Consider the following 27,220-nt stretch of genomic DNA (forward strand, 5'->3'; position numbering starts at 1 on the left):
GAGAGCCCTCACCAGAAACTGAATCTGCCAGTACTTTGACCTTGCACTTCTTAGCCTCCAGAACTGTGAGAAAAGAAATTTCTATTGCTTAACCCACTCAGTCATCTGTATCTTGTTATGGCATCCCGAGCTGGCAAATACAGGAGTTTCATGTATTATATCCTTATTGTTTGAAACAGCTAGAGGTTTTCTCTTTTCCTGCCAATCCTTTCCCGAAGCAAGTTCCTTGTACCATTGATACTATATAATATTTATTGAACTTCTAATAGGTGCCTGCCGTGATGAAAAAGATACTTTAATATCCATTTCCCTATTTTTCCCAGTGATACTGTAAGCCATGACAAAATGATATGACATAAAAAACACAGGTTTTTTAGTTACTTAGAGTGTATCACAATTCCTCCACTTACTAGCTGCACGCTCTAATTGTTAGCTAATCTCACTAGGTCCTGGTTTCCTTACCTGTAAATTGGTCTAGTAATAGTACTGAACTAAGAGAGTTGTTGTGAATTAAGTTAGTTACTCTATGTAAAGTGCTGAGAATATTTTTAGTCGTATAGTAAGTTCTCAATAAATCTATTATTTTTATCTACATTTTATTGAGTACTGATTATATGCCAGTCACTGCAATAGTCACTGGAGATACGAAGTCAAATAAAAAGCAACCAATAGCTTCAATATACTAAGACATAAGCACATAAACAGATAATTTTGATAAAATGTAGCAAATTTATCAATAGATATATTATTGCAAAGCCAACATGATCAATAGTCAGGGTTTGGGAGGTATTAGTCAAGGTTTGAATCTTAGTTCCACCAACTTTATTCACTGTGTGACTGGGTAACTTACCTAACATCTCTAAGCCTCAAGTTTTTCACCTGCAAAATGGTAATAATAATAGTACCTACCTCATAAGAATATAGTGAGAAGAAATGATATTACAGTTTCTGGAAGATGACATGTACTCAAAGAATAGCTATTTTTATCATTAATAGAGGAAAACAGAATGAGGGTGCCAAACCCAGCCTTGGGCTCTCCCAAGTTTCCTACTCTTTAGTGCTTACTCTGATCTACTTGAAAATAACTGTCTTCCTTAATGTTTCTCCTTCTCAGAAGAAAAGATTGACTATCATACTTTTCTAGTATGAGTATAAAGTAGCACAACCACTTTAGAAAATTTCTTGACAGACTCTATTAAAGGTAAACATAAGTGTACAAAGCAGTTCCACTCCCGCCTATATACCTTGAGGTGAGTACATGTATGTACCAAAAGACACAAAAGATAATGTTTATAGTAGCTTTATTTTATAATTGTACCAAACTGAAAGCAAACCAAATGACCATCAACATAATTAATAAATACAGTGTAATATATTCATATACAATGAGGTACTACATAGCAATGAGAATATACTACAGCTACATGCAAAAATATAGATTAATCTCACAGATAAAATGTTGAGCAAAAGAAGCTAGAGTGCATACTTTATTCTTCCATTTAGAGAAAGTTCAAGAGCAGACAAGATGAGTCTATGGTCATAGAAATCAGAAGAGTGATCATCTTTAGGGACGTATTTATGGAGAGGGACACTATATTGGTAAATGTTTACCAAGAAAGAAACAGAGAGAGAGGAAGGGAGGAGGGAGGGAGGGAGGGAAGGAGAGAAGGAAGGAGGGAAGGAAGGAAGGAAGGAAGGAAGGAGAAAGGAAGGAAAAGAAAGGCCCCGAATTTATAGCATATGTCAATTTTCATGACATAGTAAATACTTCCAGTATGGCAGATTTCAAACTACCAATGTGAGTTACTAAACACACAGTTGGGAAGAGACGTATATGTGTGCAATCTGCTTTGGCAAGTATGAGCCAGCTCCAGATCCAGAAACTTATAGAAGGTTGCGTGAAGGAGCATTGTGATATGCTGCAAATGTCCTGTATTGTTTTTTCCTTCTTATTTATTTATTTAGAGATGGGGGCTCAGTATGTTTCCCAGGCTGGTCACAAACTCCTAGACTCAAGCAATCCTACTGCCTCAGTCTCTCAAGTAGCTGGGATTACAGGTGCATGTCACCACGCTCAGCTTTGTATCTTGATCTGGGTAGTGCCTACACAAGTGTATACATATTCACAGAAAAAAAATATTTTTAATCACTTTATTGTCTGTATATTATACTTTCAGAAAAAGCAAAATTTAAAAACATTTCTGAGAACTAGAAAGAAAAAAAGGGTGACCCCTTTGGGTCCCCTCCCACTGTGGGAGCTTTTCTGTCCTCTCAATAAATCCTACTTTTAAAAAAAGAAGAAATAAAGAAAAAGAAGTTATAACTGCTGTGTCCCAGAGAAAGATCCAGAAAGGTGCTAGAGAGTCAATGGTTAAGAAGTGAACACTCAGCTCTTCTTGTCCCCACAATAGATATGTAGCAAAAGAGAGACACCATGAGTAGTCATTGACATAATAGAAAAGAAATGGCTCTTCTTTTAACTGGCCCATTCTCACTTATTTCAGCATCTGACTTAATTCAGTCTTATCATCAATTGTTGATACACTGCACAGAAGAGAGTGTTGTTTCTAAAAGATCCCAGATTTGTTATCTTAACTATCTATAGCTCTGTCACTTGAAGTGTATTCCACTGGGTGGCTCTAAAAGAACATTTTAAACAAAGTACTGCCTAAACACAATGATCAGACATGGAAAAGCACCAGTGTAAACATTATTATTTTTTTATTTTGAGTAAAAATACACATTCACATTACTTGCCTATGTCTCTCAAATCTTGAATATGTTCAATATGTCTAGAAGAAATCTGTGGTATAGCTAAATGTGAAATTTTAATAGGACAGCTGTTCCTGACATATGTAGCACATAGATTTAAAGGTACAAAGTCAAAGTAAAATGTTAAAGGGTTTTGACTGATGATATCTTGACACATCCACAAATTCATTTGTTCCCAATCTGGCAAAACAGGACCATAGAAAACACCAAACCAAGGATCTAGAGAATGAAATTACAGAATTAATATGGAATGTAAGGAAAAATGCTGGGCATGTCTATAATAAACAGAAAGAGCATTGTATATGAAAAGATTCCGTATACTGACAGTTCTAATATTATTTATCTATGTCATCTCTCTTGGGAAATTAGAGGTTCCAATGGGACAAAAGAGCACTGAGAAACCTCTCTGAATTTTTTCTGTACTTTGTTTTGTTTTTTATTTGGCGTCTCAATGTGTCACCCAGACTGCAGGACAGTGGCATGCTCCTGGCCACCATAGCCTCAACCTGCTGGGCTCAGGCAATCCTTCCAAGTAGCTGGAACTACAGGCGCATGCCATCATGCCTGGCTAATTTTTTGATTTTTTGTAGAGATGAGCCCTCAGGCTGATCTTGAACCTGAGGGCTCAGGCAATCCTCTCACCTCGGCTTTCCAAAGTGCTGGGATTATAGGTTTTCTGTGTTTTAATCAACATTTTTTAGCTGGCTAACCAGCCTCTAACCGGCCCTATTTAATTGTGCAGTAGCAGCTGCCACCAGAGGACCCTCTCCCTTTTCTGGAATACATCATTCTTCTGTTAGGCATCTCACTTAAAGCTCTGGAGAGCTCAGGTCTCTGGGGGCTAAGTATACCTATTGCTTCCATTAAAAAGTTATGATCATCTGGTTTAAATCATCTGCATAAAAATCAAGGAGTCTAGAATTTCTCTCACCATAGTTTCAGGCATTGCCAAGAGGGATGAAAAAATGAAGTAACTTTTTTTAAAAAAAGTTTCTAAACTGTGGGGAATAGCTTAATTCAGGAATTTGCTTTGAAGTGAAAACACGCAGCTGAAAATCTAGGGCATAATTTCCATCTCATTAAGTAGCTGGTTCAAGAATAAGGCACTCCAAACTTGTTCTAATTGGCTTCGCACTTGGAGGCTTACACACCGTGTCATTGATGTAGAAATGATAGAGAAGACCTGTGTATACTACAAGTGATCGAAAATTTCCTTCCCACCAGCCTCCTTGGAAGGGAGGCAGGAGAAGGACAAAACACCATTTATGCTGAGTCATCTCAAATGCTCCCACTGTGTTGAGACTTACTGCTGACTAGTACTTTCCTGGAAATGTAATTCTGTTGAGAAGTGCTACCCAATATTTCTTCATGCTTAAAAAAAAAAAAAAAATGACACCAATTCTCTGCAAATGTAATAATTTTCATACAAAATGTTCTAAAATTCAGGACTCAAGTGTAGTCTTTTTGCCTTGATCCCTAACCTTCAGTCTGAAGGACAGGTATCAGGAAAGAATAAAGAAAATGGGCGAAATAATGGGATAAGGCAGCTATGGTCTTTCATTGCCACAACCTCAAGTTAGAAGCCTGCCATTCATCAGTGGACTAGACAGTTAATATTATACTTTCTTGCATTTTGCTGTCTCTGAAAAGAGCATTTATCATTGCTCAGAAAAGTAGCAAGTAATTAAAAGAGATTTATCATTGTATAATGAGTGTTAAGACTCATAATGAACTTGCTAAGAGGTATGCACAGGTTCTTATATTTTGAGTTGTCTAAAAAATGTAAAAATTATCATTTTTCTTTTAACTGCTTTATCTTTAGGAACTCCTGTCAGGATAACTTTTATTTATAACTATTAGTGTGTAGACTTCTTAAAACAAATTAAACTGCTGATCTTTTTTGGGCTTATAAGTTACTATAGTCAAATAAGGAGAGATATGATAGTCTATTTTTTAAGTTGCAATAATAATTCCCAAAAATGTCTATAGATAAATTTTTATAGAATAAATCATTTTGCATAAATTCCTAGCATCCAATGTGAGAAGAATTCCTCAGTTATATAATCTTAATAGAGTCTTGCTGTCTCTCATATTATAGCCAAAGGCATTTTCAAGAATCTAAATACATCTAATAGAAAATAAAATTACTATTCGCCTGGCTCATCAAAGCCTTTGCCTAAACAGAATAACATCAAAGGTCTAAAGGTGAGAGGGCTTTTTTTTTTTTAAATATCATATTTTTCTGTGGGGATGATCTGAATGTATTTTCTGCAGAAACATATTTGCCTTTGTATTGTTAAAGATATTTATTAGAGGAATTTTTCTATCTTTTTGTTTTCTTGAATTTGAAAACAGAAGGGAGATGAACCTAAATGTTAGGCAACTCGTACTAATGACTATAAGACAGACTAATGTGTGTCTTTTGAATACATTTTTATAGATCAGGTATCAGAAGACTGTTTTCAAAGCTCTTTTTTGAATAAAGATAGAAAGAATATAGAGTAATTTTCTTTCTCTTCAAACCCTAGAGAGATGGCACATTTTAGACTTAGAAATGAAACAAAAAGCAATCAGTTTTTTGAACCAATTATTTATCATACCTACAGACAGTCTAGAAATCACACTTAATTTAACTGATCTAATTTTAAAAACAATTTTTTTTATGATAGTACCACATAAACTCCATACTTATAGATTACTTTACAGAGGTTTTTATTAAGCCATTTCTCTGTTTACATCTTTAGAAGGACCAACAAAATATCTAAACATGTTACAAAACATGGAGTTTATCTATTACATAAGATACTGAAATGCACTATTCCTCTTATAATCTTATTTTCCATTATATGTATTTAGAGTCTTGAGAATGCCTTTGGCTATAATATGAGAGACATTAATCTCCCCAATTGAGAATGTCCTTATTTTTTCTGGTTTTGCTTTTGAGAAGCTTCCTAAAAGCATCTGTGATTTATAGCTAGTCATAGTCAATTGTTCAAATTTGGGTCTAATATGAAATTTAACACAGGTCTAATTCATTTAAAGTCTGCTCTACCAATATATGTGTGCATGTTTTCTGTTTACACATGTATGAGTATATATATATACATACACATGATTTATTACCTCCATAGCTATTAGCTTTTAAATTTAAATTAGCATAAGCCTAGAATACAAAGCAAAGAATCAAATAACATTTTGCAAAAGACAGAATCAAGAGAAATAGACCTAATACCTAGCACCATTTGACCTTGACCATATATTAGATCTAAAGAAAGACATCCATAACCCGCCAACAAAGAATGCTTCATATTTAGAACTGTTTATTTGGACTACAAAAAGGTAATACTCAACAGCACAATTTGCTGCTAATAGTCCCTAGTCTTTCTTTAATAGTTTGTTGGGAAATTCCACCAGTAATCTAAATGACCACTTAGAACACTAAATTGCTTCAATCCCAGCTAAAATTTCTTTCTGGCAGTGATGTGGCCAAGTAAGACACAGAAAGCTACCAGAAAGCCCAAGGAGGACATTGCACAGCATTCCTTGAGAGTGAAGTGCAAGTCGCTCAGCTGAGCTAAACAGTCCTCAGAGGCATTAAGTAGGAAGATAATTCACATCATTAGAATTCTTGCTAATACTTTGAAATAGGATTGTGAGTGAATCTGACTCACTTGATATCTAAATTACCCAAGATCTGGGGTGATTCCAAAAATGCTTCTCTAAAACAGTTCTAATTCATCTTCTTGGCAAAGAGTTTTAGGCCATGTAAGAAGTATCTTTCAGGTTCTAAAAAAGTCATGCAAAAAATTCCATCAAGATAAAAATCCTATACAGAATATTTTTCCAACATCAATAATTAAATTGATGAGAATAATACATAAGCCTCAAGCAGAGCTTCCTGGAAAACATCTCCAAGTGAGTCCATAGTACTTAAGCTGAGAAAATCAGAGTTCACTCTCTCTAGTTTTTAGAACTTGTTTGATTTCTCTAGCCAGAATAACAGGAAAACAGTTTCCCACACTCTTGAGTTCAGTTTTTGTTTTCTGTTTCAAAATCAGGGTGAGAAATAAGAAATTGTAAGGGTTGTATTTCTAACTTTTAAAATACTTAACTTTTATGCTTTAATTTAAAAAGGATATCTGGGACTAAGAACTGTGCGAACATTAATTCCTTTTTTTATCTCCTGCAGAGAGGTTTTTTAGAAATAATAGCTCAAGCCTTGCTCAGTTCATAGGACTGCAAACCCCTCCTCAGATACAGGCTAATTGAGGGAGGTGCTGGGTCTTGGGCACTTGTTATCCAGTGCTTTTCTAAAACACCTGTTTTGTTGTTGTTATTTGGATTCACCATAAATATTTGTTAGAAGAAATAATGAATAAGCAAGAGAATGAATAGAATCAATAATATAAGATTATACTGTACCTCAATAACTGCCAGTCCAAATGCTATTCCAATAACTATGATAATATGTTTTGCCACTAAGTCTTTTATGAAAGAAATACACGGCTGTTAAAAAAAAACATAAAAAGTTACCTTTAATAACATTTTTACCATATATTAACAGGATGTTTAATCATTTGGTTGACTTTTACATTGCTACCAAATAATGTACTCAACAAAAAAGAATTGGATGATTCCCTCTGTTTCTTGTTTCACTCCAAAAGGTGGTAACTGTTGAGGTTTTTTTCATACATTAAAAGGTATTTGAGGAGCAAATTTTGCTCAACTACCTAATTGCTGAATCTAGCGATCAATCATTATAAATAATAATTTTTCACCAATATGATCCCAAATTATAAATTTTATAGTTTATAAAATTATTAATAATAATTTTATCCTAATTTTAGATTATTCATTTTAGAGCTGATATCATCCTGACTATAAATCTTTTAGGCTCGTAATCTGCAGCAGAGAGGTTCCTGGTTGAAATTTTAAGCTAATTAAATTGCAAATTTTTGTTTTTAAGATAAGGCATTTAAAAATTTCTTAATATTTATCAAGGTTGTTCTTACACTAAAAAGAAAAAAATCACTGTGTTTACCATTATGTCAACACTTTATATTTTTTAAAAAAAGACTTTAGAAGATTGTCTCTCTGCTACATATTTTGAAATGTATTCAATCCGTCATGTAATTTCAATCTTAAAACATTTTGGATAAGACCTAAAAATTTCAAAAGTTATGAATTATAAGGATAATTTTTTAAATAGAAAAATGCTATACAATGTAATAGTGCTATTTCTGTATTGCCATAATATATACCATCCTTTTGATAATTATATATGTGCAAAGGACTAACAAAATATTGCTATTTGTTAAATAAAATTAAAATCTCAAAAAAAGTATCCATAAAGCTAAGTAGTTTTTCTTCTTCATACCTGAATGCAATGAGTTTCTCCATTCACATCTGATCCAAAGTGGTAAACATTCAATGAAATTATTATGTCATTTTGGGTTGACTATGAGATTAATGATTATATCTATTGAGTCACATTCATTGTATCTGAGGGGTTTTCTTTCCTTCTTCCTCCCAAGATAACAAGGTTATCTTGGCAAAAAGAAAGGGAAAAAGAGAAATGTGAATTATGGCATTCCAGATTTTTTATTTTTCCAAACGGCTTGCAAATGACACACGGCAGATGGAAATATTTTATGAATTTATGACTTTTTCTTTTGGGAAACTGCTGCAGCTTTCAGTCTATGTTCAGCTGAATTATGTGTGAACTTGTAGGGAATATCTATTATTATGTTTTTGAGATAATTCTAGTGGCTTTTCAGAATCTTTCTTGAGGAAAAACATCTTTGAGTTGAATCTTTAACAGAAGACAGGCAGCAATCTCCAATTGAATTTACTAATGTTCTCATTATTCTAAGTGGAAACTATATTTATCTGCACTATATTTATTTCTTCGTGTCCATGTGGCTATTACATCACTAAAATTAGGTAGAGAGATAAGGAAGGGAGAAAATATAAAAAGTAAGAATAAAACATTTTTAGTGATATTGTAGAAGACTTCTTGAGATACTCTAAATATTAGTGATATGAGTTACTTTAAGTATTGATGACAGCAATTCTTCTCAGAACAGAACCTCAATTTAATAAGCTCAGTGAAGAAGATCAGTAGTCAAGAGAAGGGAAGTTTCCTCATAGATACTTTTTATTTCCTTTTCTATATTAACTTCAATAGGAGTTACTAAACCAAAATAATACTAGATTGAAAATAATCTTCGGGTATTATAGAAATTAATTCATTGTGGTTTATAACAACTTTTATGTATCTCTTTCAACTAAATTATAATCTCCTAGAGGATTCGGAATCATATCTAATCCTGGCAAAGTTTGTCTGATACATAGTAGTCACTGAAGAATAACAGAAAACAAATAAAACACTAATATTAATTGTCATTTTTGTACACATTTCTTCTAGACAGAAGGAACAGCTTAAGTAAAACCCTGTGGTAAGGAATAGATGTTGTGTCCTCCATGAAAACATATCCTGAACCCCAAAGACCGAGTTAGATTAGATCCCATAACACCTTGTTCCTAGAACTATCCAGGGAACACCACTGGACTGAAGTTGCTTGACTATCTTTCTCTCTTTCTTATTTAAGCAAAAATTTCATAAGTGCAGACATTGTACCCTATGCAGGAATGGATTTCTTGTCACGAAGGTTTGGCACATAGGTGGTGGTTCATACATCTTTGATGAATTGATCAATAACAAGAAATAAGACATTCATGTATTGACATCCATAAGTCACATAACTATGACATCTACAGCACATAAAAGATTATATTTTCTTTTTCAATTGACTTCAAGTGTTTGAGGCAACTGAGTTCAACTTATGCAGACTTAAGAAAGGACTCCAAATTCTTTCCAATATACTTATTGACTTGGGTTCTGCATGTTATTAGTACCTATCAATTTCCCTAGTTAGTACTACAATTAAGAAGTTCTGGAGAAAGAAAAAAATCTCATTTCTGAGAAAAGGAAATTTGATTAGAAAAAAAACTTTCACATTTAAAATTAAAATGAAACTGTTCTAGAATTTATGTTAAAATAGAAAAAATAAAGAGAAGATAATGATTAAGGTCACCAAAGAGAGGACAAAATAAACTTTTATGTTAATTTGTACTTTGCCTCCCCTTGCAGTAGAATGTTTCTTTGATCTGTTAAAGTTGGGTTTAAATGATGCCAGAGTCATAAAAGAAATGAAATACTTTCAATTATATATATATTTACCTTTAAATAAGGATTTCTTTTTATTTGGGAAATTCCTGAGATTTTTATTTCATGATTCCCATTGTACTTCCTGCAATTTAAGTTTTTGTAGAAACTTTCATTGTGAAAAGAAAATAACAGAACCACTTATTGTGCCAAGTTTGATTTAGTTCTCACCTGTTTGTAAACATGTTTTCCTTCATAAGTTATGCAAGAAGAATCTTGCATATTTGAACATTCACATGACTTGTAATGTTGTAGGAAATTATTTCCCCAATCAGCAGCTCCATTGACCAAACCACAGCATTTAAACTGTTTGAATGAAGGTAGAATGAAAAGCAGCCATTAAGAACATTTAAAAGGCCAATACATTAAAGAACAATCTTTTTGAACCATTATTAAGATGTTTCTTGTGCAAAAATACTTTGTAAGTCACTTTGTCCACCTATCTAAATATAGAAGCAAAAATTAAGAAATTTTCATGTTGGTCTTCATATTAATGATGGAAAAATGGGAATGCAGATGCAAAAGTCTGAGGCACTAAGAAAGAAAATAAAACACTCACCTTCTAGTTGTAATGACAAAAGAGAGGGGTAAAGTCAGATCTGTGTATTTTAGATTTTGACAAAGAAGTTTCCAAAGAGTTAACAAGATAGTCAAATCGATTTCATTAAGGAATTTTTGCTCAAAGATATGAGAAGTTTTACAAACAAAATTTCCATCCATGATCTTCGATCACTTTGAAGGTGAAGAGAAAAAAGATGAGAGGCATTGCAAAGACCAAAAAAATTCTCAAGGAATTTTCCATGAGATTGAATTTTATGAACATTTTTAAAATATGGGAGGGTATACAAGTGAAGGATGAAGCTCTTATAATGTCAGAAAAACTATGGTCCAGAATAAATTAAAACACGAAGAAACACTAAGGAGAGAGGAAAGAGGATTTGTGGCCATATCTGAAGAAGAAAAACAAGAAAGTGATAAGCCCATTGACTCAGGAACTATGGCACATAATATTATTAGATGAGAGAACAAAAGATAATTATCCCTTATCTTGCTCCCATCCACTCTATTAAGGAGAAAATTCTTCAGGCAGAAATGGTAGGGAAAAAAACTGCTGAAAAACACAGAACCAAAACGAGGTGGTTTTTCTGGTTTAGGTACATTGCAATGCCAAGATAGTGAAAGAATTTTCATTTACTAGCTGCATGTTACCCATGTTGATCAAATCTCTCTGTGCCAAATCTTCTTCATCTGTAAAATATAGATAATAATAGTTGCTAATAATAGCATCTAATTTGCAGGTTTGTTGTGAAGATAAAAACAAGAAAATTTATGTGAAGATATGAAGGGCTTAATCTAGTCCCTGGTTTGAAGAACGCACCCAAAGATGCATTAGCTGTTTTTGCTGATGTTTATTATTGTTGATTTTTTCTGTTATTCTTTCATATGAACATGATCTGTTCAGCACTGTTTCAATGATTTGGATAAATAGAAAGTATTGTTTCAATTATGTAGCTGATATGGCGCTAGGAGTGATGATTCACGTGCTGGAACACAGAATCACATTTCAAAGATAGTTCAAACAATGGATTTAAACTAGCAAATTCAACCGAGGCAGATATAAAGTCTCACACTTTGGCCCAAAGACTGAATTGCACAAAAATATGACTCAACAGGGGAGGGGGAGTGGGATTGGCATTTGAGGGAAACTGCCAGGGGAGAGAGAGGCACACCTCATCAAAAAGGGTACCTGCATAATCAACGTTTGTATACCTAACCCTGAATTGTACCCCACATCTTTATAATAATAATTTTTAAAAGAAATAGAAAAAATATGACTCAACAGATGTTTACATGACAAAGAGCTAGAAATTTCAGTTGGTTCCAAGGTCAATATTAGCAAGGAGGGCAATCTTGAAACAATCTCCCTTCCTGTTCCTGTGGTAGACATGATTAACTTCTCACTCTTTCTGATTACATAATCTTGAATAGCATTAATTGGTGCAGACTCTATCAAATAGCATATAAATTCCACCATACACATCCACAAATTCATCCATACTTGAAATATAATATACCTCAAGACTGCTTAAGAATGCATAGAGACATCTTACAGAAGACAGGTAGGAAGTAGGAAGGCTAAAGCTTGTCATTATTTTGGGGCAAGAGATCAACAGTGGGAGCAATTAGGGAAGAAGTTAACCAGGACTTATTGAACGTGGTATAACAGCTGGGTGAAAAGAGGCACTACACAATAAATGATACAAGACAGCTAGACAAATACTCATCACCAATAATCTAAGAAAGGCACATTTCATCAGAATATTGACAGGGAATTTGTGTGGGGATTCCTTAAAATTCAAAGAGAAAGTCACGCAGCATCAGCAACTTCTATCCAGCCGGAGTCTGTGATAGAAATGTTTTCCCAAAGAACTAAAAAAAAGAAAGCCATAGTAAAGAAGGAGGAGGAGGAGGAGGAGGAGGAGGAGGAGGAGAAGAAGAAGAGAAGGAGGAGGAGGAGGAAGAAGAAGAAGAAAGAACAAACTCAGTGTGATAATAAAAAGATATAGGACCTGATAAACACAAGGGGCTTCAGGCATAGGATTTCTGAACAGAATGGGAACACTTCAGGAGAACATGCTACCACAAACAAAACATTTATAAACCCACAGTTGGCACTGAGATCTGAAATCCCAGGAAGGTTGTTCAGCAAGTGTGACTCAGGACCCAACCCAGAGGCCCACTGATTACCTACAGTACATTTTGTCCTAGGTCAACACAATAGGAGGGTCAATGATGCTTAGTCTCACCCAGTAGAGAGACTGAGGCTGCCTAAATTTTTCCGGCTTTAAGCCTGTATTAGAGGAGATGATCAAAGAATACAGCTATGGGGAAGCTAGGAAAAGCATAACACAGAGGAAGTTAAACAGGGACTGACCCATATCAGGTTTTGGCTCTTGGAAACAATGCTTTAAGCGGAATTTTTACAAGCTGGAGTTTATCCAAGTAGGAACTGGTGAATGTTCTGGGGGAAAAAAATGTCATCTGATAAATAGCTCAAGAAACCAAGGATGTTTCAACTTGAAAAGCAAAGCTTTTAGGAGTCACACAATAGCTATTTTCAAAGAAAAAATTGGTCATGTAGAGAAGCACCAATAGATTTTCTTTTTCCTCTGAAACTGTGGAAAACCTAGGACTAAATGATGCAAATTCCAGGGAGGCAGATTTTGTTTCAAATTAAGAAGGGGCACACTAATTATCAGACTTGTATATTAGTGGAATGGGCAAAAGTTGGTAAACTTTCAGCTCCTCAATTGTTAATTTGAAGGTGGATGACTATAAATGCAAAGTACTTTAATCAATGACAAGTCAAATTAAATGACTGATAAAATTCAGGCCCTACCATAAGATTCTGAGAAGTTCCATGACATGCATGAAGTGAATGCTGCGTGTTGTTAATATGATAAGAATTCTAAATAAAGATGGTGTGGGTAGGAGGACTTCCACAGAATAACTAATATTTTAGTCAAACTTTAAGGAATATGTATTCAGAAAGAAAGGGAAAAGTAATAAGAATATTCCAAGGATGGAGAATGATGTAAAGACAGGAAGGCAGACTTGTTCAAGGGAACCTGAGTAGACAAATCTGACTGGACTAGAGTGTTTTCTTTATGAAGTAGTGTTTAGTAAAGTTAAAAGATTGGGTCGGAGCCAGATAGTAGAATATCTTCAATGCCTACCTATATTTTGACTTTACCCTAGAGAAAAGAAAAAAAAAGAAAGGATAGTGTACTGATATTAAAATAATAGCCTGGTCAGACAGATGTGGGTTCAAATTCCAACTTCACCTGGTAGCTGTCAGATCTCTAAATCCTAATCTCCTCATCCATAAAATAGGTTTAATGAGGATAATGATATTACTCATATCATAGAGTTGTTGTGACTATTAAATGAGCTACTGAAAGTAAATCCTGGTACATACTAAGTGGCAATAAATGTTAGCTATAATTATTTTTATGAGAGAGGCAAAAGAGATAGAGATAAAGAGAGAGAGAGAGAGAGTTTAAATCCCCAAACCCACTGCTCTTCTAAAAGGGCAAATATTACAACAATTATTTATTTGACCCAACTGAGACTGAACCTGTCATGAAAGTATCTCCTTGATCTTTCCTTCTAAACTGCTTCAGAATTTTATACAAAGCTACAGAATAATTACAAATACCCTTGGATTTTTCTTATTGTATGTTGACAGAATAATCTTCCAAAATCTCCCAAATTGAGACATTTTTATAAATATTTAACTAATATGTCAGCAAAAATTAAAAACAGAAGAACTATGTCCAACTCCCTAAATGACCAACAAATTCTGATTACCTCTTCTTGAAACTCAGTCAGGGTTTGCTGGAATGCTTTTGCACTCTCATCTGTTTCACTCAAAATCTTCACATTTTCATAAAGTGTTTCATTCAGAATGCGATCAGACTGAAAATAGAAAAGTTATTGTTACATTATTCATGCCAAAATGTAGCATTTCAATGTTTCAGACTTTTCCAAAAATGATCAAATATCTGTGCACACACCTCAGGTTTGAAAGCAGCTCCTAGGATACCTGCCAGAACCTGCAGGATCAGTATCAGAAGTAAGCCTATGAAAAACTGGAAAAAAAGGGGGTGGGGGCGGGGGATGGAGAATATATATTATTTTCAGTGCATTCAGTAATATTTGGGGTTTGCTCAAGAGGGCACTTCTCTCCATGACTGAGATCATATCACAGGTGGAATTTCAGTCACACTCCATTTATTCTGCTTCCAAACTGCAAATTTTAGTTCTATTACTACTCAGAAACATTTGCTTCAAAGACTAATCAAGGAAAGTGATCCTAACAAAAATTTGATAGAACTATTGATATCTGCATGATAGTGAATGGAGAGAAATTTGAAAACGTAGGTCAACTTATTTGAATATTATTGTCTTCTCTATCTTTATCAAACACAAACTCAGAACTGACATCAAAACAGCATTTCCACCACTATCAGTGTCTTGTGCCCACCTTGTGTCTTGTCTTATACATAGATTCCTGAAATCTGCCTCAGAAGTAACTGAATTATAATTTTGAAGGATGCAGCTCACAGGTTAGCTTTTTAAAAAACAGTTCCTCTAGTAATTAATTTCCCCAATTGCAGATGAGGTTTTATTAATCAAAAAGCCATGACTAGAGATGCCATTAAAGTTCTGTTAAAACTCTATCTCTACCTTCCTTCATAATAAGCAGTTAAAATTTTTTTTAAACTGACACAATACCTTATTAGAGAAACAAATTTAGATTAGTTCGGATAAACTCTAATGTCATATTTATGTCTGATAATCACTTGATTTTTTTGAATGTTTTTACTCTATTTATTATTTTCTACTAAATATGTTAAAAATGAATACTCATGGGTTATCCCAACCCAATCCATCCTCTTTGACGTTTTCTAAGTGACAAATCTGATTATCTTACTTCTTTACCATTTTCTTAGCATGGCATATAGGACACTTTGTGATGTGACCACAGTCTACCCTTGGACTCATCTCCTATCATTTACTAAAAACAGCTCTGCCAGTCTCCAGTCATATCCAAGGCCTCTTACCTCCCAAACATGCCAGTGCTGTAGCTATCAGATTCTTTTCCTGGAGAGTTCTTCATACCTTCATCTATACCAACACCTCATGCACTTCTGCCCTGGCTTCAAAGTTCCCTTCTCTATCTTGTTCTTTTCTTCTGGAGCCACTCCCACTGCAGCTGTTTGCTTTCTTATTAATCTTTCCTAGTGGGTTCTAATTGTCTAAAGGTCTTATATATCATTTAGCACAGTATATGGCACATAGAGGTACAGCAATCATGTTGAATGAATGAATGCATAAAGAGATGAATGATTCAAATGTGTCTCCTCTCAGAGTACCCTCTACTCTAAGCCAAACCAAGCCAAATCTAAACCATAGTAACCTCCACAATCAAACTCTCTAAACAGAGAATAGTTTCATCAATTGTGCAAGTTATTTTGACAGACAATGGGGATGGGAGATAATCCTTAGGAGTCTGAAAGTTTGACATTGAGATTTGTCTGGAGAACTCACCAAGAGAAGCATGCAACGGCTTTCTTTCATGGCACCACAGCATCCCAGGAAGCCTAGAATCATGATGATGGCACCCACAGCAATCAGGATGTTCACAGCAACATAGGGGTTAGTGCCAGAACTTTCAGAACTGATAATCTGGAAATAAAAAAAGTTTAGTGGCAGAAAATCCTTTTCCTTGGAGTTTATTTTCCTCATTCAGCAAATATTCATTGAGTACCCACTATGTGCCAGGCTCTGTTCTACAGCCTTGAATTACTTTAGTGATCTTAACAAGCACAAATCTCTGTCCTCATGAAGTTTAAATTCTCTTGAAATGTTACTTGCCTGAATAATGTTTCCAATCTTATATAGTTCTACAATTATGTGTTGGAAGTTGAATGAAAGAAATGTAGTCAGTTTTTTAAACATCATTTTAAAAAGCTTATTTTACACTTCTTGATGTGATCTTTGGTTCACATATTTTTGCTTTATGAATAAAGCAGCTTATAAAGCATGTGTTTTATGGTAATTTAACCCTTTAAATTAAAAAGCCCAAGTTCCTCAAACTACTGATAGACACAACAATATAAATGAATCTTAGAATCATTATGTTGATCTGAAGAAGTCATATAAAAAAGAGTAAATACTGTATGATCTTATTTACATAAAGTTCAAGATTAGGCAGAACTATGGAGATAAAAATTAAAGCAATATTTGACTTTGAGCAAGGTAGAAGGGAAGGCAGGAATTGACCAAAAAGGGACATAAGGGAACTTTTATGAGTTAATAAAAATGCTTAACATCTTTATCAAAAAAACAAAAACTAAGTCCAATTCCTGATATGTTACATCAATTCTATCTCCTTGATCCTAGAAGATATAGTCCATAGGGTCTCCCAGAAATTCTTTATTTTGCCTGACTTTTGGGTAATGGGATATTGAAGCATCCCAGGGCCTTTTATGGTGGATAGACAACCCTTTAGGCATAATTCAGTTCTTCTCCCTTCAACACACACGTATGCTTCTTCATTACCCTCATAACACCTAGCTTCTATCTTACCACTTGTCCTCCATATGTGTATAAAAGTAAATCACAATTAAAAAGTGAAACTTTGTGGCTTTGTGATGCATAAGTGTAACATGTAGCCCATCTATCTCCCATGACCTCTATCTACTAGGTTATCTATCTCTAGACAGAGCACTAGTTCCTAGACTAACTCAAAGACTCCTTCTAGAATCTGTTATACAGTATTAGGTCAGCTCCTTTACCAGTCAATACAAAAATGACTGTTACTACTGATGATATTTTTGTTTGAGAAAACTTTTTAAATTCACTCAGGGTCTAGAGGAAACCTTTATTCAACATTCACTAAGAAGAAATGTGCCAAAGTTATAAAAGCATTAAGATAAACATCTATATTTCAATCAGAGTCCTAATAAATAATTAAATCTGTAACCCTGAGACAAACAACTCATTGGAGCCCATTTTCCCTTTTATAACAGGGAATTGGGTCAGCTTCTGTGCTAAGGCTTCCTTTGTCTCTAAAAGTCTATGCTTACAGATAAGGTTTCAATTTACATATTTTGAAAGTTTAGTTATGTCCTAAAGATTTTGTTTGTTCTAGAAGTTTTTTGTTTATTGCTTTTTGTTTGTTTGCTTGCTAAGATTAGAGCTAGAATATCAGTTTTGTTAATATACAGGCATGACATCTGGGTCAAAAGAGGTGTGAACAAAAAAAGCAGCATTAGGAAACCAGCTCTATTGACTCACTGCTAAATACTGCTTCATTAGAATATTGTGGCCAGTATCAACAAACCCTAAGAGAGGGCAGAAACCTCATTAATAAGTTACCAGAACTTAGGACAGATATCCCAGACATAGAAATAATATATCAAAAATCTATATGTGAGGCCTGGAGAGTGCAGCCAGCACTTGTGCTGGAGGTAGTAAGGCACTTCTATGAGATTGGCCCAGGCAGTGTGACCCACTGCCAGAGAATAGCCAGAAAGTAGTGTGTTGACTGCCTGTAGTCACTGTTCCAAGTCCAACCCAACAAGTGGCTATTCTTATTCAAGAATGAAGTGGAAATCTGAGTTCAGATGTTTGCGCCAGAAGAGGCACAGCAGGGTTTGAAAGGCTGTCTTGAGTGAACACTGTGTCCCGTGTGTCTTAAGACAAGGGGAGAATTTCAAAAAAAAAAAAAGAGAGAGAAATGACTGAGTCTGAAAGAGGAGGATTCAGAATCCTCTCTGGATCAGAAAATATCTCCAGGGTGGCTGCTCATATTCTTTGCTCATGGCACTGAGTTTATTCTGAGGTGGGAAAATGTGTCCCTGTGAGACACTAGAGCAGAAAGAACTGTCACTTCCCTGTCATTCTCCTCCTGTGTTTATGCTCATGTTTTTCCTTCTAGAACTGTGATCTGTTTTCCACTAATAAAATTCACCTCTTTGCTCAGTCTTGATTCTTTGTCGCTGCCACTGACTTCAGATAAATCTAAATCAAGCCAATTTTATATAAATCAAGCTGGCTGATGTTGTTCTGGAGGATACCAGCTTTTGTTCAGGGTGACAGACTGACAGAGCTTGAGTCCAAATGTAACTAAAGTTGCTGTCTAGCTCTATTAATTCATTCTTACCCCCAGATGTAGGGTAGCACTCTCTCAAGGACAACAGTTCTCCTTTAATACATTCAATGTGTGTAATTTCTTAGCAGACTAAACACCAAGTTTGTTTACCAGAAGCACTGGGAGGGAAAGAAAATATCAATGGGAAATAAAATAAGAAAATAAAATGCAGGCTGCATACATATCTTTAAAAAGCCAAAGCATCCTGTGAGTAGGCAGCTGTTAATCTCTGTGCTTAATTATGAGTCCCAAAATCAGATAATAGATTCTATACAATGGAAGTTCTGCACATCTTCAAATATTCTTCTTGGACTCAGATACCAGAACCCCAGGTCATCAGGAGGTCTCAATTACATTCTCAGTATAAAACAATAGATGAAGCCCTGATGGGCGAAGATGTCACCAGCAAGTTGACATACCCGTCTCCCACCCAGTTTCTTCCCTGTGGTGGAGCACAGAATGAGAAGCAACAAATTGCCACTAGGACTCTGGATTCTCTAGGGATAGAAAGCAAATTTTAAAAGAAAAAGAAAGAAAGAGAGAGAAAGAGAAAGAAATACATTTTTCAGAAAAACCACCACTTTAGAAAAGGAAATAGAACAGATGTTAATTCGCTTTTAATCTTTCTTTCTACTAGGCTGTGTCCAAAAACATTTAGCTGCATCATATTGCAATAAGTTTCAATAGAAAATGTGTTGTCTCAATGACTGGCTTAAAAATCTCTTGATAATTATCAACGAGGAATCAAAATTCTTCTCAGGGAGGCGAAACTCTATTTGTATAAGTACATTGAAAAGGCTCTAAATCTACAAGATGTAGTCCAGAATTGTGACAAGAGCCCAGACAACAAAGAAGAACAGGAAAATCGTTCTGCATGAGGTAAATATAGTAATTTGGGAGAAAGACTATCCTGAAAAGAAGAGGGGAGGGAAAACAATAGAAGCAGGAGAGGCAGGAAATGGTGGTAGGCTGACATCATATTGGGAAAAACCAACAAAACAACCCTCCCAAACCTTGCTCCCTTCTACCTTCCCCTAGCTCTTTCCACATTTGTGACACTGTGATATAGAAACAGTACATGTAAATATCAAATGCCGGAGTCAGAATTAACCATATGAAATGAACCTCATGTAGACTTGTGATTCTTGGTAAGAGCTTTGTCACTGGACAAGAAATGATGTCTGGCGAAGGGAAATGAGTATTTTTAATTTTGGGTAGATAGCAAGAAACTGGACACCCCCAGCCAGCTACTGAGTGAGTGATACCAGCACTATCAGTTTCTTATAGTTATACTACCATAATCGGCCTCTAATTGTTGCAGTGATTAACTTCAATGCCAGTTACTACAGGTAAATACCAACTATCCTTATATATTATTGCCTTTAAAACACATTCAAATTCTCCCTCTCCAAGAGAACTTTTTACCTTCTTTTCTTTGTGACCAAGATCACCTTGAGATCAACTAAATTACTATCAACAACATCTATAAAAATTGTTCTTGATGGGGTTGAGATGTGGCCCATATCCTCAAGCTGTACATCAGGCTGGCCTTAAATAAATAGTAAAGGCAGCAAATTTCCACCTATGTTTTCACTGAAATCTTTCTTTTTTTTTTTTTTTGGAATAACACCTCCTCCGTTCTCTAGAAGGACTGTTCCTTGCCTAGCATGGTGCCATACACAGAGTAAGTAATTTTGATCGATTGAATTGAATTATAAAATCACTTACCAGCACAAATGATTGCATGAGGCAGTCAAAAAATACTTTAAAATGTTTATTATTATTATCATTATTATAAGAGAAATAAACGATTTGAGGGCAAGGTGGCTTGTATTTATATATTTACCTCTTGACCATCTTTGCTTACTCGTATCCATATTGCTATTGCCAGGATCAAGATACCACATAGCTGCAGGAAAAAAATACAAAAAAATTTAGAATACAATTAAGATCAAATGAAACTTTAATTTCACACACTCCTATTCATCTGATAACAATGGTTTACTATTAATTATAGCATTACAAACTTAAAGACATAAATGAGGTATATTCATAAATAGATAATAACTGAAACGCTCCATTGTAATTTGTAAGTTTGATAAAAATAATTCTATTACTCATTCATAGTCCATTCACAGGTCTGTGGACAAATCATATCCTTTATTCCGGGAAAGATTATTTTCCATATTTTAACTCTAGCTGTGTTACTGCTCAACTTTAGGATACAAAATATAAGTCACAACCATTTAAAGAAGAAAATAGCCTTATCATGCCCCTGGGTTTGTCTCTGAGAAGCTATGTTGGACCAGGAAAAAAGAGAATAACCGACTAATCACCAAGCATTCATTCAAGAGCCAAGAGGGAGGCAAAGTCGGAATAGACAGGAACAGTAGGGCATTTGACAAAATTTGCAGTTTAGCAACAAAGGTGTATATGAATCAACACTTTTTGAACCCAAATAAACTTTCTTGAAAACAAGTTCTTTTAGGTGGTAAAGTTTACTCAGAGAGAAGGAACAATGAAGAACAGTACTTAAAGTCTTAAATTCCTTTAATGACTTTACCAGATTATTTAATTTGGACCAATGCCAACACATAAAATGTAAAACACATTTTGCTTTAGTGTAAGGAAAACTCTCGTCTTCCAAGGTTAAAAAAAAGATATATATTGTGGCCTCAAAAAAAAAAAATCAAAGCTCTATTATTAGATAGAGATGTTAAGAGCAGGCCTGGTAACATACCAGACACAGCAGGCTTTGGAGGACTTTCTATAGGATTCTGACCTTTCCATGCACTGAAAGAGAAATGTCTGAGTCCTGCAAACCCAATGTTCTTGGGGTGTCATTGTTTTCATGCATGAGTGAGCCATATGCCTAGAACCCCCAAACAGCACTTTTAATGGTTTCTCATTAAGTTTAAAGTGGGAACAGAGTCAAGGGCTTTGTTGAGAAATAGGTAGTTCAATAAGTAGCTGAATGATCACAGAATCCGTGCTCCATACAATACCTCAAAAATCATCTAGGTTCAAACCCTTCATTTTGGATAAAGATAATGGAATCCTGAGAGCTAACAACCACTACATGAAATTTCAGGCCATTCCTAACCAATCTGCTCCCACAAAATACTTCAACTCCCACAAAGCATCTAATGCAATTAAAAACTAAAGCTCTTTATCAAACTAACAAATAACCTATGCAATTTAATTTTAATTTTTAATTTAATTTTTTTATACAGACACACATACACACACACACACACACACACACACACACACACACACACACACAAGCATACACACCATTTAAAAAGCAGCTTTACAGCCTAAGAACTCTCCTTACTTCTCTAATCCAGTGGTTTTTAGCATCCTTCTACTAAATCCTAATTTCATTTGCAAGTGGAGATAAATGCTCACTTTAGCAATTCTTTGTTAATAAGTCTGTGAGTGATAATTTATGTCAAATGGTAATGAGATCCTTTGAGATTTTCAGTAATTTTATAACAATTGAATTTTTGTTTGTTATTTGATTTGTTTCACTGATTATTTTCTTTCTTTTCTTCTCCTTCCACAAAAAGATTTATGATTGTCTTAATAGTCACTATAGCTTTTAACTTTAAATAAACATATATTAATGATCCTAGCATCTATTATGATTGTTATTTTTTCCTGATATTTGTTAAACTATCAATGAGAAAACTTTGAGAACTCTTAGTAACAACTCTTAGGAAGGGTGTAATTTAAAAAATTTTTTTTGATTGTGTGTTGTTATTTACCTCACTTTTCAAACATTTAGATATAAAATAATAGCTATATCTTATGAAATTAACTCTATCTGCCCCTCAAATGACAACTTTTAGTCTTTTCAGCCACTGAGAGTTTTTTGTAACATTAATATTTTAGAATGTGCAAACTTCATTTTAAAGATGAAACAAATGTCTAAAATATATCATTCTCATTTAAGTGGAATAATGCCCATATAAAGATCAGCGTCTTCATAGCATGAAACTATCCATAAATGTGTTATATAACTTTAAAATTAAATTTATTTTCTATCAAGAATGATCATTCTAGAGTCATGATTAATTCTAAACTATTTCATCTCGATTGTTAGAATATTGACCACTGTAATGGTTCTTTGATCCCTTTATCCATTTTAGCTTTTAGAGTTTGTATCCTAATCTTTTTATACTGCTTCAAACAAAAGTATAAATTAAGAAATAAGTGCCTATCCCAGCCCCACTTTCGGTGATAAGATTGTAAAAAGAAATGGGTTCATATGTTGGCCCCAGGCCTACTGGCTGAGGACACTGCAGAACTGACTAGGCCTATCTTTCTCGGCTTCTGATTTTTCTTTGAAGAGAATCATTGAGGTTTTCATTAAGCATTCTAAAGGACTTTTTTTTTTTTTCTTTAATGGAAATGGAATGCACTTGGTCTGAACCAGCTTTCTAAGAAAGTAAGTAATTTTGATCTTTGCTTATGGGTATGCAATTGACTGAATTGTGTCCCACCAAAATTCATATGTTGAAGCCCTAATCTCCAGTATGACTATGTTTGGTGACAGGGTCTTTAGAAGATAATTAAGGTTCAATGAAGTCATAAAGATGGGATCCTAATCTGATAGAACTGGTGACACATTGGAAAGATGCCTCTCTCTCTCTCCACTCACGAAAACATCCAGAAGGCAGCCAGGAAAATAAATCCAATTGACTGGCACCTTGATCTTACACCTCTTAACCTACAAAACTATAAGAAAATAAATTTATGTTTTCTAAGCCACCCAGTCTATGATATATCATTAAGATAGCCCAAGTAGACTAGGACCATGCAAAACCATAAAATGTTATATCCAGTATAAAGATAAATGGTAGAATGCTGATTTGTCACCTGCTCTGATAATGTGTCCCCCAGTCATTCCTGCTCCCTCTCTTCCAATTCCATCCTTTGATTTGGGTATTTATTGAAGTATTTAAAGAGTGCTGAAAATGCTATATACTGAGAGGAGGAGTGGATTATGAACTTTGTCATTATTGGCCCCCAAATGGATACCTTATAGATAAGCCTAAGAGAATGTTTCCGTTGCTGCTCCTGAGAGGATATAAAGGAATAAGAAAATATTCAAGAGAATAACTACAAGATTTGTTTATGTGATAACCACAGAACACTAGAGGGGACTCCATGCCTACAGGGGATAAGGATCCTGACAACCCTAACATATTAGGACTGTACTGTTGCAGCTACTGTTAATGTTCATTTTCACATTTCTTCTTTTACTGAACATCTATTTTGACCTAGTTCAATTACATTGTGGTAAGAGAATGAAGATTATAGAATTGTTGTTTGTGATAATATTTTTCTTTTTGCATTTCCTTAGACAATTTCTAAAGATCCAGAGATACTGGAAAGTCTCAAGAAGGTACAAAGGTTTTTAGAAATCTATTAAACACATTTTACTTAGATCTTCCATATTCATGGTTTCTTCTTTCTTGAGTTATCAAAAATTGAGAAATGTATTACATCATATTAATTGAATTAACTGTGCTTACTACTCTGTATTTTTAATAGTGTTTTCTTCCTATAATCCAATAAATTCTATTGGATTTTAGTCTTGAATTGTGCCTCAGAGTAAAGGTTACCAAATTTTTATTTTCTACTACATCTTTTCTCTTTCAAAAATAGTTTTTAGATTTACATTCCACTTAAAAAAAATACAACTATTGGGCAACCCCCTTGGCTCCCCTCCCACTCTGGGAGCTTTTCTGTCCTCTCAATAAATCCTACTTAGAAAAAAATACAACTACTTAAACATATTATTTCTTTATTTCCAGACCTTTGCTATTATAATTTTCTGATGCCTAAACTATTCATTTTTACTTCAGACCTTATTCATTTGGAACAAGATTATCTAAGATTTTTTCTCTCTTTTTCATGATGAGAGAAAGATGATGGCAAGAATTATGAAAGGCTCTGAATGCTCAGCATTGTTCCATTGTCTTCTGACATTTAGTGTTACAGTAGAAGTCTATGGTCAGCCCTATTTTTGTTCATGCATTTTTTGCTTGTTTTCTTTTTTGCTGTTTGTATCTAGATATTTTAAGATATTTATTTATCTTTAATGAATTTAGTCATTTTCTTAATATTTATCTAGGTATAGATGTCATCTTCTATGGAACAGAAATGGCACTTTGCATCTGCATACGTATTTTTAGCTCCAAAAAATCCATGTATTAATTTGATTATTGTTTTCTTTCATTTATTTTGTCCTCTTTTTCAGAAACACAACTTATTTGGGGGTTTAGTTATCTGGTTTTAGTATCTATCATCTTCTTTCACTCATTTTTCTTTATTTTTTATTTTCCTCTGGGAGAGCTTCTCAATTTGGGATTCTGTTTCACTGTCTCCATTTAATATGACATCTACAGTGAATTTTAATTCTGCTATTGTGTTTGTAATTTACTTGAAGTCTTTATTATATTTATTTTTATTTTACCCATATCCTTTTTTTTAAAGAGTTGGATCTCACTCTGTCATCCAGGCCAGAGTGCGGTGGCATCATTAAGGATCACCAGAGCCTGAACCTCCTGAGCTCAGGCCATCCTCTTGCCTCAGCCTCCTTAGTAGCTGGAACTGCAGACACATGCCACCAATCTCAACTAATTCGTTTTTACTTTTTGTAGGGACTAGGTCTCACTATGTTTCCTAGGCTGGTCTCGAGCTCATGGGTTCAAGAAATCCTTCCACCTCAGACTCCCAATGTGCTGAGTACAGGTGTGAGCTACCATACCCTGCCTCCATTTCCTTTTCCATCTCACTCTATGGTTTTCCAATTAACTTTATCTTCTTTTATGGCCTCTAGCCACTGTGTTCATGGGAGAATGTTTTCTGGTGTCACATTAAGAGCATCAATTTCCAGATACTTTCTTCAGAATTCTGAAGTATTCCTTCAGGAATGTGTTTGTCCTCTAAGTCTTCAGGGTGATGATATTTTTCACTTGTTCAAGTTTTTATTAAGCCTTATGCTAGATTTTTATTTAATCATCCTTGAATAACGAGAATTTTTCTGATTTATTTTTCACTTGGAGTAGGATGGGTGCTTTGCCTCACTCTCTAACAGTGTATTGGTGATTCTCAGGTCTCCTGGGGGAGGAGAAGTTGCTGTATACTCCCTTTTCAAGTGTGGCCTAATGCAATTCTGATCTAGTAAGCCTCCTACTTCTCATGCATTATCAAATTTTCTGATACTCTAAACCAGTGGAGTAAATTAAAATCTTCAAGTTTTAGTAGACTCTGTTGACATGGGTTTTTTTTTTTTTTAAGCTCCAAATGAATGATGTTTATCGTATCAAGTGTTAAGTGCACAGTACTGTCTCCAAGGTTGGTTGCACTCATGTGCATCTTCTAAACCTATTATGTAAACCAAGTACTCAGTACAGCTGCTGCATATCCTAATTTTGAATAACCCTAAATTTAGGAGAAAGAAATCAACCATGTTCTTTTCTCACACAAATAAAATCTAAATCACTAAAACACCAATTTTCATATAACTTCAAAGCATGTAAAGAGAGATGAATGTTCAGCATTTGACTTGTACCCTGATATTTCTGAATCAGAAGATGACACAAATTCAGGAATGTTTCTATCATATTATTTCAAAAGTACAACTTCCACATTGGTAACGCTTGTAAATACATTTGAAGAGCATGGGACAAGAATATTAATAACAGCCCACAGAACATTGATCTTTATATTGGCAAGTTATAATTCAAGGTAATAGAGATAGAAAAAAAAGGTGTTCTGTCTTTCTACCTGGACAAATATGCCTGCTTAATGACCTGGAGAAAAAGTTTGATTTAGAATTCTCAGGGCATTTGGGCAGAGAAATATGAGGTCCTAGATATTCAAAGTGGAGGCCAGCCTCAGTGTTGGTATGCTCCTCTACCCCTACAGATTCCTTGTTCCATGAAGAAGAGAGGAGGGTCAGAGTAGGACTAAAATTATATTTAATTTTAAAAGTCCTTTATGTATAAAATACTATCACAACAGATTCTAGTAAGGCAATATGATAATTGGAATCAAGAAAAATTCATTAATTGAACTATTATTGTGTGTCAGTCCTTGGTTCTAGGCTTTCATACAGTATCTTAGTTAATCTTTACAATTAATCCTGCCAGCTAAAATTATCAGTTTCACTTTACAAATGCAGACTGGAGCACAGAAAAGTAAAGGAACATATTCTAGGTCACAAAGCAATAAAGGATGAATTCAACATTTGACTCTCAGTCTGTTTACAAAATTATCTTTTCCCTCATTTCCTTAATTTATGACAGAAACATTTCTGCCTTACCATAATTCTTGCCATCTTATTCACTCTAATGTTTTAAAATTCAACACTGAAACGTATTTTATCACTATGCAAAGTACTTTTGTATTTCTGTCTCATAAAAATGCGTATGCAATGTTGGTTGAAATATATTTTTCTTAAACATTTTTTAGTGATTCTG

At 34.5% G+C, this 27,220-nt stretch overlaps 1 protein-coding gene across 1 annotated transcript in view; it reads right to left on the reverse strand.

Moving 5' to 3' along the window:
• Window positions 1-2,246: 2,246 nt before the first annotated feature.
• Window positions 2,247-27,220, reverse strand: part of TSPAN8 (tetraspanin 8) — a 29,913-nt gene continuing 4,939 nt past the window's right edge. Inside the window, exons 3-9 of the mRNA XM_021711059.1 lie at window positions 20,569-20,631; window positions 16,115-16,252; window positions 14,578-14,652; window positions 14,372-14,479; window positions 10,172-10,306; window positions 7,195-7,278; window positions 2,247-2,991 (exon numbers count right to left, since the gene is read on the reverse strand). Coding sequence (XP_021566734.1) covers window positions 2,938-2,991; window positions 7,195-7,278; window positions 10,172-10,306; window positions 14,372-14,479; window positions 14,578-14,652; window positions 16,115-16,252; window positions 20,569-20,631 — 657 coding nt within the window. The 3' untranslated portion in view covers window positions 2,247-2,937. The remainder of the gene's footprint in view (window positions 2,992-7,194; window positions 7,279-10,171; window positions 10,307-14,371; window positions 14,480-14,577; window positions 14,653-16,114; window positions 16,253-20,568; window positions 20,632-27,220) is intronic.

The sequence above is a fragment of the Carlito syrichta genome, unplaced genomic scaffold (assembly GCF_000164805.1).
Source record: "Carlito syrichta isolate Samal-C Ts95f unplaced genomic scaffold, Tarsius_syrichta-2.0.1 Scaffold301847, whole genome shotgun sequence".
Lineage (NCBI taxonomy): Eukaryota > Metazoa > Chordata > Mammalia > Primates > Tarsiidae > Carlito > Carlito syrichta.